At 34.9% G+C, this 14,297-nt stretch overlaps 1 protein-coding gene across 2 annotated transcripts; it reads left to right on the top strand.

Annotated features, from left to right (window-relative positions):
* The first annotated feature begins 2,252 nt into the window (after positions 1 to 2,252).
* On the top strand, positions 2,253 to 13,597 carry LOC128240179 (uncharacterized). 2 transcript variants are annotated; one of them, XM_052956700.1, is made up of 5 exons: positions 2,253 to 2,303; positions 5,480 to 5,589; positions 9,479 to 9,639; positions 10,537 to 10,606; positions 11,732 to 13,597. In XM_052956700.1, the coding sequence occupies exons 2-5, from the start codon at positions 5,500 to 5,502 to the stop codon at positions 11,756 to 11,758; spliced, it is 348 nt and encodes a 115-aa protein (XP_052812660.1). In that variant the 5' UTR covers positions 2,253 to 2,303; positions 5,480 to 5,499; the 3' UTR covers positions 11,759 to 13,597. The 2 variants fall into 2 exon arrangements, with proteins under 2 accessions (XP_052812660.1, XP_052812659.1); XM_052956699.1 differs by having other exon boundaries at positions 2,282 to 2,375.
* The last annotated feature ends 700 nt before the right edge of the window (positions 13,598 to 14,297 follow it).

The following is a 14,297-nucleotide window of genomic DNA, read 5'->3' as shown; positions in this document are numbered from 1 at the left end:
TTCAATAGTGTGTATCCATTCGTTATGAAACTTTGCCAGAATACTTATAAACATGTTGTATTAAACAATAATGCATATGGTTTGCTTCAATACGAAAACCAATTTGACATGATGGTCAAATCTAAAAAAAAGTCCCCCTCCAAATTTCAATGTTGATTACCTCGGCTATATACTAGGTCACTATTAAAGTTAAAACTTAATATCAGTCAACAAATATAAATTCACTGTCTATTATGTAAACAGTTGAACATAGATCCCAAGGCATACTTTCAATTTATCTATTATAAGTTCAACCTGTCGTCATGACTCTTAGTAAAAAATTTAGAATCCAATACAAATAATTGTGTCAATAGTTCTGCTCCAAGCATTATAATAAATGGTAGTTAAAAACAAGTTTAGTTACTACCCGATCAGCATACTTATTATTATTATTATTATTGTTATTATTATTATTATTATTATTATTATTATTATTATTATTATTATTATTATTATTATTATATTTAAGGAATGAATTGCGGGCTTGATGTCATTATCGGGGTATAAACGCAAATCATTACCTATATTTACACCAATAGTTCATTATTTCATTCAAGAATTGTTAAAAAAACTTTTCAGTAACACATTCCTACCCATAATGAACGCAATTGCCGAAATGACGTTCATTTAAGGAATATATCCTAATATTTACACCACAACTTCCATTCCTTAAATGAACTGCCTTTCGGCAATTGCGTTCATCAACGCAACATCTTCGGATATGTTCGGATCGCAATTTATCGCATAACAATATACATGAAAACTATTGATCTTGTTATTGTTTGTATTGTGTCAGCAGGTCCCGTAAAATATAAATCAGCATTTTAGAAAGTGCTAAGTTATTATATTTTAAACGTTTTGTTGCCAAAGGTGTTTCAAAATTACGTTTAAAAGTGATTTCAAGTAATTGGTCTTTTCCCGCGTTATTGTGATATCATTTGAAAAAAATGTTTCCGGTAACAGTCTGGTCGTCCTATTTAAAGAATGGGTAAGAAAGGATTACTGAAAGGTAATCCGAAATGAAATGAAGTATTTTTTAACGTTTCTTGAATAAAGTAATGAACTAATGGTGTAAATATAAGGAATGAATTGCGAGATTGAAGTCATTATCGGGGATATGAACGCAATTGGGCTGGTCAATCGCGTGATTGTGTACAGCAAAAAAAAAAACGCGATGTCACGTTTAACGTTACGTCTTTGCAAAATGTTCGCCGCACACACGGACACATTTTCGGTGTCTCTCTACCCACTTATCAAAAACATCTCTAAAACAAAACGGGGTCGTATCCGCGGATATGCGTCCGTTCAGCTATCGCCAGTCCCTGTAACGATTTGAACTTCCGACCTCGAAGCTCACCCTTTAACTTTAGGAACAACGCGAAATCCATAATTATTATGAGCATTTTTTATGTTACAGACAGCAATCTCGGCACCCAACGCGCAAATACTTTATTCATGTTGTTTTCATTTTTAAGAATTTTATGAACTGTTCAATGGCTCAATACTATTTCGTCAACCGACTTTCGTCTGTCGTTGCGAATTTCACGTGTTACAGCACGAAGCTATTTCATTCCGTCGCTGAATGTTGGCCGACCAGCTCTTGGGTTGTCTTTAAGTCCATCTCTGCCGTTCGTGAGGCGCCGATGCATTTCAAAGACTTTTGTTCTGCTGACCTTCTTATAAGGGTCATTTTCCATAAATTTAAACGTTTCTATAGGAGTCATTCCTGCACTTGCACATAATTTAATCACTGCACGTTGCTCCGTACGCTTCTGACGTAACGTCTAAAATTATGACATTTACGCGCGCCAAAGTTTAAAGACTCGGGAGAAAGAACATTTATGTTTTGATTCTAAGTGTGTAGGATTTCAGACTGCTCCGTAACACCTAAACAACATGAATAAATTTAATTAAAAAATATATTTATATCCATAAAAAATATGTAAGTTTTCGACTTGACTATAACGTGTCATATTTTAATGTTGCCACGGACCTATAAACCCGTGGTATCACTGAGTATTTAAACGATTGAATAAAAAAATGCGAATTTTATTAGGACAGTCCGGGAACATTACGACTGACCCTCCTAATTACAAATAAAATAAAAACAATTTAAGCCAATCGGGTGTCTTTAAGATTCTTGTATCGTGTATTTTAAAACAGTTTAAATTCACAAACTCCTTTGAGACACCCCCTCTCATACAAAAGCTCTTCAAAAAGAGGCGTTAAAGTTGCAGTGATTCGCGTGCTAGGCAACCAGTAGGGTAAGTGGTTCATTAAAAGTGCAATTTTTCGATAACATACATCACTTCGGAAGTTAAATTTGTTAAATAACGGTGAGTTAATAACTTTTCATATTGTTTATACATTGAATGGCTGTTAATTGTGATGAGAGCCTATATAAACGACAGAATACCAATTCATATATATCCTCGCTAGTGAGTTCGTACTCAACGTTGTTTGCCCCAAAGATGTTAAAAACGTTTAACGAATTGGGAGTTTTTTTCTTTCAGTACCTTGATCACTATGTCTAGTTGATAAGATTTAAAGGTCTAACTTAAATATCCAAAGAACGTCCAAAGTTGGTTGAGACTTTGACTTGAGGATAGGTAATCAATTTAGGGTCTTCATGAAGTCCATATAAAAGTCCATATATAAACAGCCGCTTCAGAGTCGTTGATGTTTTTTGCGACAGTACAGTTAAAGTAACTGGGTCATGGTGTGTAAAATGCATTATTTTTTTATAATAACAAAATAAAGTGCGGCAAATGATAAGAGCCTCCAACAAAAATACAAAAATCTGGAATGTTTGCTCAAATATCGTTTTTGAAGACCACAATTTTCAATCATGTTAGTAATGTGATTGGAAATTAATTACAGCTGTGGTGTTGTGTGATTGGTATATTGACATTATCACGTGATATTATCAATGTATCCATAAGTGTTTCCAGATGTATTACCGGGAAAATTAATATTTGGTCCAAAAACACGAGCAAGTCACTTTAAAGGAACATAATGAATGTCCAAATTTTAAAAATAAATGTTCCCATACATCTCACTATGGTGGCTACTCGATATAAAAGATGCAGGCCTGTGCATCTTTATATGATTTTTGGTATTAAAAACTCTTTGCAACCATACTTCCAAATGTTAATGAAATGGTGAATGCAGCAGACTGCAGAGTGATTTTAGGCACCAAAATTGATACAGATTTTTTACAAATTCATAATTGATTCAAAGTATTAATTGATATAAGACTAAATAATATGATATGTTTCATCAGGATAAAAAAACATTGAAATTCAAATTAAAATATAACACTAGCCATGACTAGATGGGCAGGGGGTCTGTGCCTTACCGTTTTAAAGTTTACCCAAATGGTATTAAGAATGGAGATAAAAAGTATTTTTTAGTACAAACTTATTTTTATATGCTCAACACCTTATACAAACTACAATTGCCATATCGTTGACACAACATGTGATTTGGTTGAATTAAAATGTTATATGTGTAACACATATCTTATGAAGGATGTGAGCAAAGGACCAACTTTAGGTTAAGTTTATAGATTTGTGTAAGCGTGTGTGTCCTGACCAAGGACAACTGTCAGTCAGTGACATTGTTGGCATTTTTTGAGACTATGAGCAACACTTTACATATATTACAGTTTAGTGTAATTTTGAACTAATAATAAAATAACATGTTTTGTCTATCAGAATTCATTCTAAAACTGGATTTAACAGTTAGGGTTACCGTTAGTCCATATAAACAGCCGCTTCAGAGTCTTTGATGATTTTTTATTTGGATCAAAATGAATATCCAAATGTTAAAAAAGTTCCCTTAACGCGCATTATTGTGACTATGTTACCGTAGATAAAAATAATTAATTTATGATTTATAATTTTTCCAAGAGTACCATTAAACCCCTTAATCCAATACCCATGCTCAAATATGTGAATGACATGGACCCTCATATTGTTTTATGAAGCCATTGATGGTTAATAAATGATTCTATGCATTCTTTGACATGAACAGTTTGGAACTGTTTTAGCACAGAAGACTACATACAAAGTTTAAAAATGCAAAATATTATTCTTTGAGAATTTCTTTATTGAAGGTCAATATTATTTATTGCACAAGTCTTTTGACAAGTTATGTAGATGTTTTCTATATTTTATTTTGCTGTTCACAAGTCAAAACAAATTCTGATCTCAGACTTCGGTAAAATTTATGATCAATTTGACATGAAGATTACACCTGTAAACAACCACAACTAGACATGCATTGATTTATTGGCTTATTAATATTAAAATCAGATTAGTGGTCAGTTACCCTAGACACAGAAAAAAATAGTCAATAGTTCAAACAAACAAACAGCACAGCAAGTCCACAATCCTGTTTGCATTGCAAAATAAAAGCAACTGTACTATACTTGAGATGAATAATAGTTGTTTTACAATTAAGAACTTTTTTAAACATCATTACAACAACTGGATTTTTATTTAATAAATATTAAGGTATGAAACAGAGGCAGCATCAGTCATTGATGGTGAAAAACGGTTTTGGATATACAATTATATATCTATATATATATTATAAAAGTATATATAGATCTTTAGAACTATAATAAATTAACTATCACTGACTGATACTGCCACTTGAATTAAATTACAATTTAAGAATTAGAAACTGGAAGTATGAACTTCCTTGACACTATTATTGGAAGTTTTTTGCTGATATATGGATTTTTATAGACCTCGAACTTGAAGAATTTTTTACTATTGTTCAACTAGATGCTGTAAATATTAAATGATATGTAGCTATAACTGGGAACTTCACAAAACTGTATTGAAATCATTCGTTTTACTTCAAAAAGTATTGAAAAAATGGCCATAAAGTAACATTGGCACCAGGTTTTGATATTCTGAACTACCAAGCCTTCACTTATGGAAGTTTTCTCCAAGATAGTGGAAGTTTTTGTATTTTCCAAGGACTGCATTTTGGAAGTTTTGGCATATTTTTAGGTACTTATATACGTCCAAACTTCTTTTAACGGAAGCCTGGTATAATCATGACTGATCACTTTTGGAAAGATAAATGCTAAATTTGTGCTTACAAATATTTCATTCAACAATATAACATGACTGATCACTTTTGGGAAGATATGTGCTAGATTTGTGCTTACAAATATTTCATTCAACAATATAACATGACTGATCACTTTTGGGAAGATATGTGCTAGATTTGTGCTTACAAATATTTCATTCAACAATATAACATGACTGATCACTTTTGGAAAGATTTGTAATTGCAAATATTTTGATTGGGCAATCAGGTAAATGAACATGTACTTGTGTTGCTCAGGCAGTACCATGATAAAGATGTCATCAATTATTTACTTACAATTCTTGAAACTAAGTATACTAGACCTTTGTTCCAGGATTCCTTCACAATCCAATAATGGCTGCATCTGGCATAGCTGAGCACAATGAGGCTCGCAGGAAGGAGAGATCCATGCAGAGGTTAGCCTTCAAGAAACAGGCGCTTGGGGTAAGTTAAATACATGTAGTTTTCAGGAAACATGATCACTAGAGTAGAAGCCTTCAAGAAACAGGCTTTTGCTGTACGTGAAATAAGCCTTCAAGAAACAGGCTCTCTCAGTAAGCTGTAACCTTCAAGAAACTGGCTCTCTCAGTAAGCTATAGCCTTCAAGAAACAGGCTCTCTCAGTAAGTTATAGCCTTCAAGAATCAGGCTCTCTCAGTAAGTTATAGCCTTCAAGAAACAGGCTCTCTCAGTAAGCTATAGCCTTCAAGAAACAGGCTCATTCAGTAAGCTATAGCCTTCAAGAAACAGGCTCTCTCAGTAAGTTATAGCCTTAAAGAAACAGGCTCTCTCAGTAAGCTATAGCCTTCAAGAAACAGGCTCTCTCAGTAAGCTATAGCCTTCAAGAAACAGGCTCTCTCTGTAAGTTATAGCCTTCAAGAAACAGGCTCTCTCAGTAAGCTATAGCCTTCAAGAAACAGGCTCTCTCAGTAAACTATAGCCTTCAAGAAGCAGGCTCTCTCAGTAAGCTATAGCCTTCAAGAAACAGGCTCACTTAGTAAGCTATAGCCTTCAAGAAACAGGCTCTCTCAGTAAGTTATAGCCTTCAAGAAACAGGCTCTCTCAGTAAGCTATAGCCTTCAAGAAACAGACTCTCTCAGTAAGCTATAGCCTTCAAGAAACAGGCTCACTCAGTAAGCTATAGCCTTCAAGAATCAGGCTCTCTCAGTATGAGTAAGTTATAGCCTTCAAGAAACAGGCTCTCTCAGTAAGCTATAGCCTTCAAGAAACAGGCTCTCACAGTAAGTTATAGCCTTCAAGAAACAGGCTTTCTCAGTAAGTTATAGCCTTCAAGAAACAGGCTCTCTCAGTAAGTTATAGCCTTCAAGAAACAGGCTCTCTCAGTAAGTTATAGCCTTCAAGAAACAGGCTTTTGCTGTAAGTTATAGACTTTAAATAAGAAACAGGCTCTTTCTGTAAGGAGTAGCCTTCAAGAAACAGGCTCTCTCAGTAAGCTATAGCCTTCAAGAAACAGGCTCTCTCAGTATGCTATAGCCTTCAAGAAACAGGCTCACTCTGTAAGTTATAGCCTTCAAGAAACAGGCTCACTCAGTAAGCTATAGCCTTCAAGAAACAGGCTCTCTCAGTAAGTTATAGCAATCAAGAAACAGGCTCTCTCTGTAAGTTATAGCCTTCAAGAAACAGGCTCTCACAGTAAGTTATAGCCTTCAAGAAACAGGCTCTCTCAGTAAATTATAGCCTTCAAGAAACAGGCTCTCACAGTAAGTTATAGCCTTCAAGAAACAGGCTCTCACAGTAAGTATTAGCCTTCAAGAAACAAGCTCTCACAGTAAGTTAAAGCCTTCAATAAACAGGCTTTCTCAGATAGTTATAGCCTTCAAGAAACAGGCTCTCTCAGTAAGTTATAGCCTTCAAGAAATAGGCTTTTGTTGTACATTATAGACTTTAAGAAACAGGCTCTCTCAGTAAGCTATAGCCTTCAAGAAATAGGCTTTTGTTGTACATTATAGCCTTCAATAAACAAGCTTTCTCAGTTAGTTATAGCCTTCAAGAATCAGGCTCTCTCTGTAAGTTATAGCCTTCAAGAAACAGGCTCTCTCAGTAAGCTTTAGCCTTCAAGAATCAGGCTTTCTCAGTAAGTTATAATAGCCTTCAAGAAACAGGCTCTCTCAGTAAGCTTTAGACTTCAAGAAATAGGCTTTTGTTGTACATTATAGCCTTCAAAAAATAGGCTCTCTCTGTAAGTTATAGCCTTCAAGAAACAGGCTCTCACAGTAAGTTATAGCCTTCAAGAAACAGGCTCTCACAGTAAGTTAAATAGCCTTCAAGAAACAGGCTTTCTCAGTTAGTTATAGCCTTCAAGAAACAGGCTCTCTCTGTAAGTTATAGCCTTCAAGAAACAGGCTCTCACAGTAAGTTATAGCCTTCAAGAAACAGGCTTTCTCAGTAAGTTATAGCCTTCAAGAAACAGGCTCTCTCAGTAAGTTATAGCCTTCAAGAAACAGGCGTTCTCAGTAAGTTATAGCCTTCAAGAAACAGGCTCTCTCAGTAAGCTATAGCCTTCAAGAAATAGGCTTTTGCTGTACGTTATAGACTTTAAGAAACAGGCTCTTTCTGTAAGTTATAGCCTTCAAGAAACAGGCTCTCTCTGTAAGTTATAGCCTTCAAGAAACAGGCTCTCACAGTAAGTTATAGCCTTCAAGAAACAGGCTTTCTCAGTAAGTTATAGCCTTCAAGAAACAGGCTCTCTCAGTAAGTTATAGCCTTTAAGAAACAGGCTCTCTCAGTAAGTTATAGCAATCAAGAAACAGGCTCTCTCAGTAAGTTATAGCCTTCAAGAAACAGGCTCTCTCAGTAAGTTATAGCCTTCAAGAAACAGGCTCTCTCAGTAAGTTATAGCAATCAAGAAACAGGCTCTCTCAGTAAGTTATACAATCAAGAAACAGTATGTACAATCCTTCCCTACTAAAAAAAAAAACTAGTAGGATTAGGCTTTTTACTTAGCTATATACATGACTTGTTTAAACATTTTTTTTATGGAGATCTGATTTTTGATGGTGAAGTTAAAGTCCAAAATATTTCTATATCTTTTTAGAGATTCATTATCAGTCAAGTTCTCCCTTTTAAAATTCTATAGGAAGCAAGTAATGTTTATAACACTTTTATCAAAAGAGGATTTAAAATCTTGATAATCCCTCAATGTGTGTCACCCAAGGGGGTCTAGACTTTGGACTGCTGTCTGGCACATATCCAGGTTAGCTTTATTGTTGATATACTTCATCAATATTTCATTCATTGATTTGATGAGATATTTCCTTCAGTCAGTTACAACTGGTTTATTCCATTTATTGGTATTAAACAAATGCTGCATGATTTGCCAACATATTACATAACATTTCCTTTGTGTGTATATTTTGTCATAATTCGAATGTGAGAAAATCCTGAGACAATGAATCTGGATTATCTCAGTGCTATTGAACTAAATTGATTTATGTTTTCCCAATATTTTATAGAACCGAACAGAATGTTTATTTAACTTAAGCATATATAGCTCATCGTTATAAACACAAAAATAAATTCACATATTAAATATTGCATGCATGAAAGAACAAAACGAATTTTGCATTCTACTATTTACAATCAAGTTATACAATACTGCGAGAGAAAAAATAAAAAAAAACTTAAAAATATTATTTAAGCAATAGTGAATGTCTGGAGGTCTTTATAGGGGATGATTTATACTTAGTTTAGTATGTTTAGGTAGAGAATGGACATTGCAGGTATTAAAAAAATATAAACAACAATTTATTAGTTGATTTCTACACGCAGGATATACAGAGGATCATATTATGAATGTAGGACAAAACACCACCCAGACAAAACACCCCCCTGACAAAACACCCCTCAGACAAAACATCCCCCCAGACAAAACACCCTTCAGACAAAACATCCCCCCAGACAAAACACCCCCCTGACAAAACACCTCCCGCTCATTTTCGTTTATTTTTCATCGGAATTGTACCAGTTCATGATAAAGAAAATGTTTCCTTAGGAAAAACATAGAACCGATTGATCACTACTTTGCTAAAGTTAACAACATTGTTAGCATAATCATTGTAAACGTTCAAAGGTGTATGGCTTTGGGAGTTTCAATGATTACTTATGATCTACAGTATTCCTTAAATGATTTGCAACAACTGTTTTAACTGTTCTTGCTTTATTAAATATATAATGTATGACTTGAAATATTTCACCTTTTCAAAGTTAACAACAATGTTGTTTATCATTTTGTAAACTTTAACAATGTTCTAAACAGTCAGGCCAATGCGTACAGGTCATACAGGTCATAAAGTTGCAATTTTTTTATTTTCCAGAAGAGTCTACGAGACCATTATGGTGATAATGCTGACTTACTAGGTATGGGGCCAGATGCGGTTAGGGACACGTACGTGCAGGAAGTCCAGCAGTCCCAACGGTCCGGATCCCCTCCGGGTCGGGCAGGCAGTAACCGACATGACCCACAATATGTTGACCGGTGAGGCTTGTTTTTGTTAGATATGCTAAGTACAAGACAGTAGCAGCTTGTTAGCTTATTTGACTATGGCAGAAAAAGTCAAGTCAAGCCATTAAGCACCAGTGTCATGGTGCTCTGAGTTCAGACTTTGGCCATATCATTATTGAAAGCCAAAAAGCTTGTTAATTTATAAAAAAAAATAAGTTAATTAAAATGTAACATTTTACTCTCTCAAATGATACTAAAAAATCGGATATGTTAAAGTTGCATTTTCAATCCACCATATGCATCTACTCCTACCGCTCATATCTGAAATCAATGTAACAGTAACAACTGCATAAAACACTAACAGTGTACTGGGATCCCAAGGACACCATACATTATAAATGAACTCAAGTACCTCCAGCAATTTATTTTATTTTTTTTTAATTTCGGGGTATTTTTATCTCCCGCTGGGAGACCAGGGGATAGATCGAAATTCCTGGGGATTTTTTCCCCCACCGGGGGATATGGCATGTATATCCATGTTAGGTGTCCCGCCACAGAATTTTTAACAGAATGTAAGATAGGAACCAAAAGTACATGATCTGTTCTGATATGTTTTGTAGAGATTATTTAACAAACATATGACATATTTTAATTGCCGTTTATTCAGCACAGGAGGTGATAAAGTGTACACCATTGGTTTTGATAGTGACCTGGTTTCACATCATACTAACACATGGAACAAAACCAAATTTGCAAAGGGACACTTGATTCCAACTGGTGGTTTCCTTTAGAAATATAGTTAGTGTCTACCCTTGAACCATAGTCAATAAAGTTATGGTTAGTTAACAAAGATTGCATACTCAATTTGTTATAAGTTTCTGTCATAAAGAATTTCATCATTAATAATTTGGATTGTATTTGTATTTTTAGAATGCGTAGAAACCAGTTACGGCAAGACCAAATGTGCGAATATTCAGCTAAGATACCTAACAGATATAGTGTAAGTATGATAATGAAACTTATTTGAAACAAGTTAATTGAATGCACAGTCATTTGCCCAAATGAAAAGAAGATTCTTTACCCTTCCCTTTATATATACACGTTTTTATGCCTCTATCCATGGCCTCATAGATACGCCTTTTTACTCCTCTATCCATAGCCTCATAGGTACGCCTTTTTACTCCCCTATCCATAGCCTCATAGGTACACCTTTTTACTCCTCTATCCATAGCCTCATAGATATGCCTTTTTACTCCCCTATCCATAGCCTCATAGATACACCTTTTTACTTCTCTATCCATAGCCTCATAGGTACACCCTTTTACTCCCCTATCCATAGCCTCATAGATACGCCTTTTTACTCCCCTATCCATAGCCTCATAGGTACGCCTTTTTACTCCCCTATCCATAGCCTCATAGGTACGCCTTTTTACTCCTCTATCCATAGCCTCATAGGTACGCCTTTTTACTCCTCTATCCATAGCCTCATAGGTACGCCTTTTTACTCCCCTATCCATAGCCTCATAGATACGCCTTTTTACTCCCCTATCCATAGCCTCTATCCATAGCCTCATAGATACACCTTTTTACTCCCCTATCCATAGCCTCATAGATACACCTTTTTACTCCTCTATCCATAGCCTCATAGGTACACCTTTTTACTCCCCTATCCATAGCCTCATAGATACGCCTTTTTACTCCTCTATCCATAGCCTCATAGATACACCTTTTTACTCCTCTATCCATAGCCTCATAGGTACGCCTTTTTACTCCCCTATCCATAGCCTCATAGGTACGCCTTTTTACTCCCCTATCCATAGCCTCATAGGTACACCCTTTTACTCCCCTATCCATAGCCTCATAGATACGCCTTTTTACTCCTCTATCCATAGCCTCATAGGTACGCCTTTTTACTCCCCTATCCATAGCCTCATAGATACGCCTTTTTACTCCCCTATCCATAGCCTCATAGATACTCTTTTTTACTCCTCTATCCATTACCTCATAGATACGCCTTTTTCAAGATTTCGAAAAGCTTGAAATTTTGTACATACTGACACGGTTTTGTCATAATTTTGGAAATACATGTAAATGAAATTTACAATCATGTTATTGTTGTTTTCAGTCAATCGACTATGCTTCACAGTGGTGATCAGGGGTCACAGATAGGAGCACAATGGCCGATATTCTGCAAGAAACACGATATTCCACCTTATGAGACGGGACCAACGTTTACATACTTTTTTATAGATGTTTAAGAGACTTTTTAATATTGCCAGAACTTTTTATTCAGATTTTTTTTAATTTTTAACTTGAGCTTGTTTGTTTTATTTTGCACCAAGTTATTTTACTATCATGGAAAAGTAATGGATGCAAGTAAAGCTTTTTTTTGTTTTATGAATTCAACCAATCTTGAAATACATAGTATGTTGTGCCAACAGAAGACTTTAGGGGTGCATTACTTATTTAAAGCTGTTGCTAGGGTCTTAGGGTATTATTTCATTTTAAATGCATATTGTTCATTCACTTGAAAGCATTTTATATTGTTGTTTTTTTCTGTTGTTATTCGGTTGTTATTCAAACACACTGTGATACAGGCCCAAATTCTTGAACAATCTAAGTCCCTTATAACTGATTCACTCTCAGCACACTGATTTATTTTTTGGGGGGAGGGGGAGAGGTGGGGGGGATGTAATGATCTCTGATTGAAGAGTTCTGGGACTTTTAAAGGGAATATGACACCTAAGCCTGTTAGGATCAAAATCAAGGCATAGTTTGTGTTTTCGCTCACATCAGTATTAATTTTTTTAATTTTGCCATTTAATTCTTGTTTTTTATATATTGAAAAATGTATTATTTCCTCATTTATTGTACATGTATGTACCTGAATATGTGTTATTTTTCAAGTATCTGAAATATTTCTGGACAATTTCTAAATATATTAGGTTGAACAATATCTCATTGAAAGTATTTTCAATATTCCTTTCTGTCAAGATCTTAATTATTCAGCAATAAAATCTAAGGTTTTGAAAATGTCCCTCTTAAATAAAATTGTGTGTTAAACCTTTTGCGTAGCTGAAAAACTTTCAACTTATAAGTTTAGCTCAAAAACTGCCAGTCAGAGTGGGTTTGCATTTATTTATTTAGGAAACAATAACTTAAACTTTGAACTACTAAAAATATTATCACAAATAAATTATAGCAAGAGCATTACTTGTGGGCGTTCTTTGAATTTTGTTCCATTTGTTATTGCAAATGTGGCAAATATTGTTCTAACTTAATGACCATTCTTAAAATCTAATGCTAAAACAGCTGTATAAGATAATTATTTCCATAATTTACCATTTGTTGATCTTTATTTCGTAACTTTTCTTCATTTCGTGGGCTTGGTGTTAGACGTTGTAACTCAATATAAAAATAGATGGTGTTAAAACAGTCTTGCATTAATCCCACATTTCACTCGACATTTTGAGTGTTTTGTGCAAAACAGGCGTAACTCGATATAAAAAAAGAACGAGTAAGGTCAGTCTTGCACTGAAACCCTTGCATAGTTTGCTTCCAGTCTTTCAGCGTCATAGTTTCTTGCTCTATTTTATAATAGGAATGTATTATTGTAATCAGTATTATATTTATTATTGATTTTGATTGTGGTATTTTATGAAATAATTTAAATATTGATCGCCTTTTTCTATATATATATAATATTTTCAATGAAGGCAACTTTCTAATACCGGTATTCCCGTGTGAAATACCACAAATTAATCTTAAAATAGCTTTTGGACAGAACTATCAGAATTTCTATTTTTCTGTGATTTTAACCTATCGTATATGATTGTATTATCATAATGTGATTTGAATCATCAATGGCTCTAACAAATTACTAACCGAAGGATTTATTAATGAAATAATTGCCATGTATATTTGCTCACTTTTTTCGACCTTATCTTATGTATTCATGTTGTGGTGTGTAATAAATTTCTCCAATTTGAAATATGTTTCGTGGTCACTCAGTTAGCAGTCTGTGTTTTATGGTGGTGTGTAAGCTTATTTATACTCGCACTCAGGCCTCGTCCATTTAGCGAGTGCTCCGATAAGATTGTTAGTCATATTAGGTCTTTGGAGCTTAGTGCATAAACAGAATGTAACCCTGGTTAGAGCTACCCGGGTTCTTTAACCTGCACCCATGTATAGCACTGTCACACGGGATCCCCATTTAACGTCCCTTCAAGAAGATGAGTGAAATTATTTTAGTGGTGCAGCAGGGAGTCGAACCTGCGACCCATGGATTGACAGTCAAGTGTGTTACCACTAGACCGTGGAGACGCCCCTGTGTTTTAAAGAAAATATTTGAGGTTTTGTGATCACCGTGGTGTCAATGTTGTTGTCGCCGTGCAAAACTATTAACCTTATGGCAGGCTATAACTAAAAAAATGTTAAAAGAGATATGGAGTAAACATGAGATATAATCATTGACTTTAGACCTTAAGTGTGACCTTGACCTTGAACCATGTTGGTTGCAACATGCGCTCTGCACATTGTCTCCATATGGTCAACATTTGTGGGCAGTTATTTCAAAAGCCTTCCAGCAGTTCACGAGATATGGAATGGACAAGAAATGTAGTCATGTGACCTTTGACCTCTAAGTGTGACCTTGACCATGAACAGAGCTGGTTGTAACATGCACTCTTCAC

Source organism: Mya arenaria, chromosome 7 (assembly GCF_026914265.1).
Source record: "Mya arenaria isolate MELC-2E11 chromosome 7, ASM2691426v1".
Classification (NCBI taxonomy): Eukaryota; Metazoa; Mollusca; class Bivalvia; order Myida; family Myidae; genus Mya; species Mya arenaria.
The sequence above is the reverse complement of the archived record's forward strand: the minus strand, read 5'-3'. Positions and strand labels throughout refer to the sequence as shown.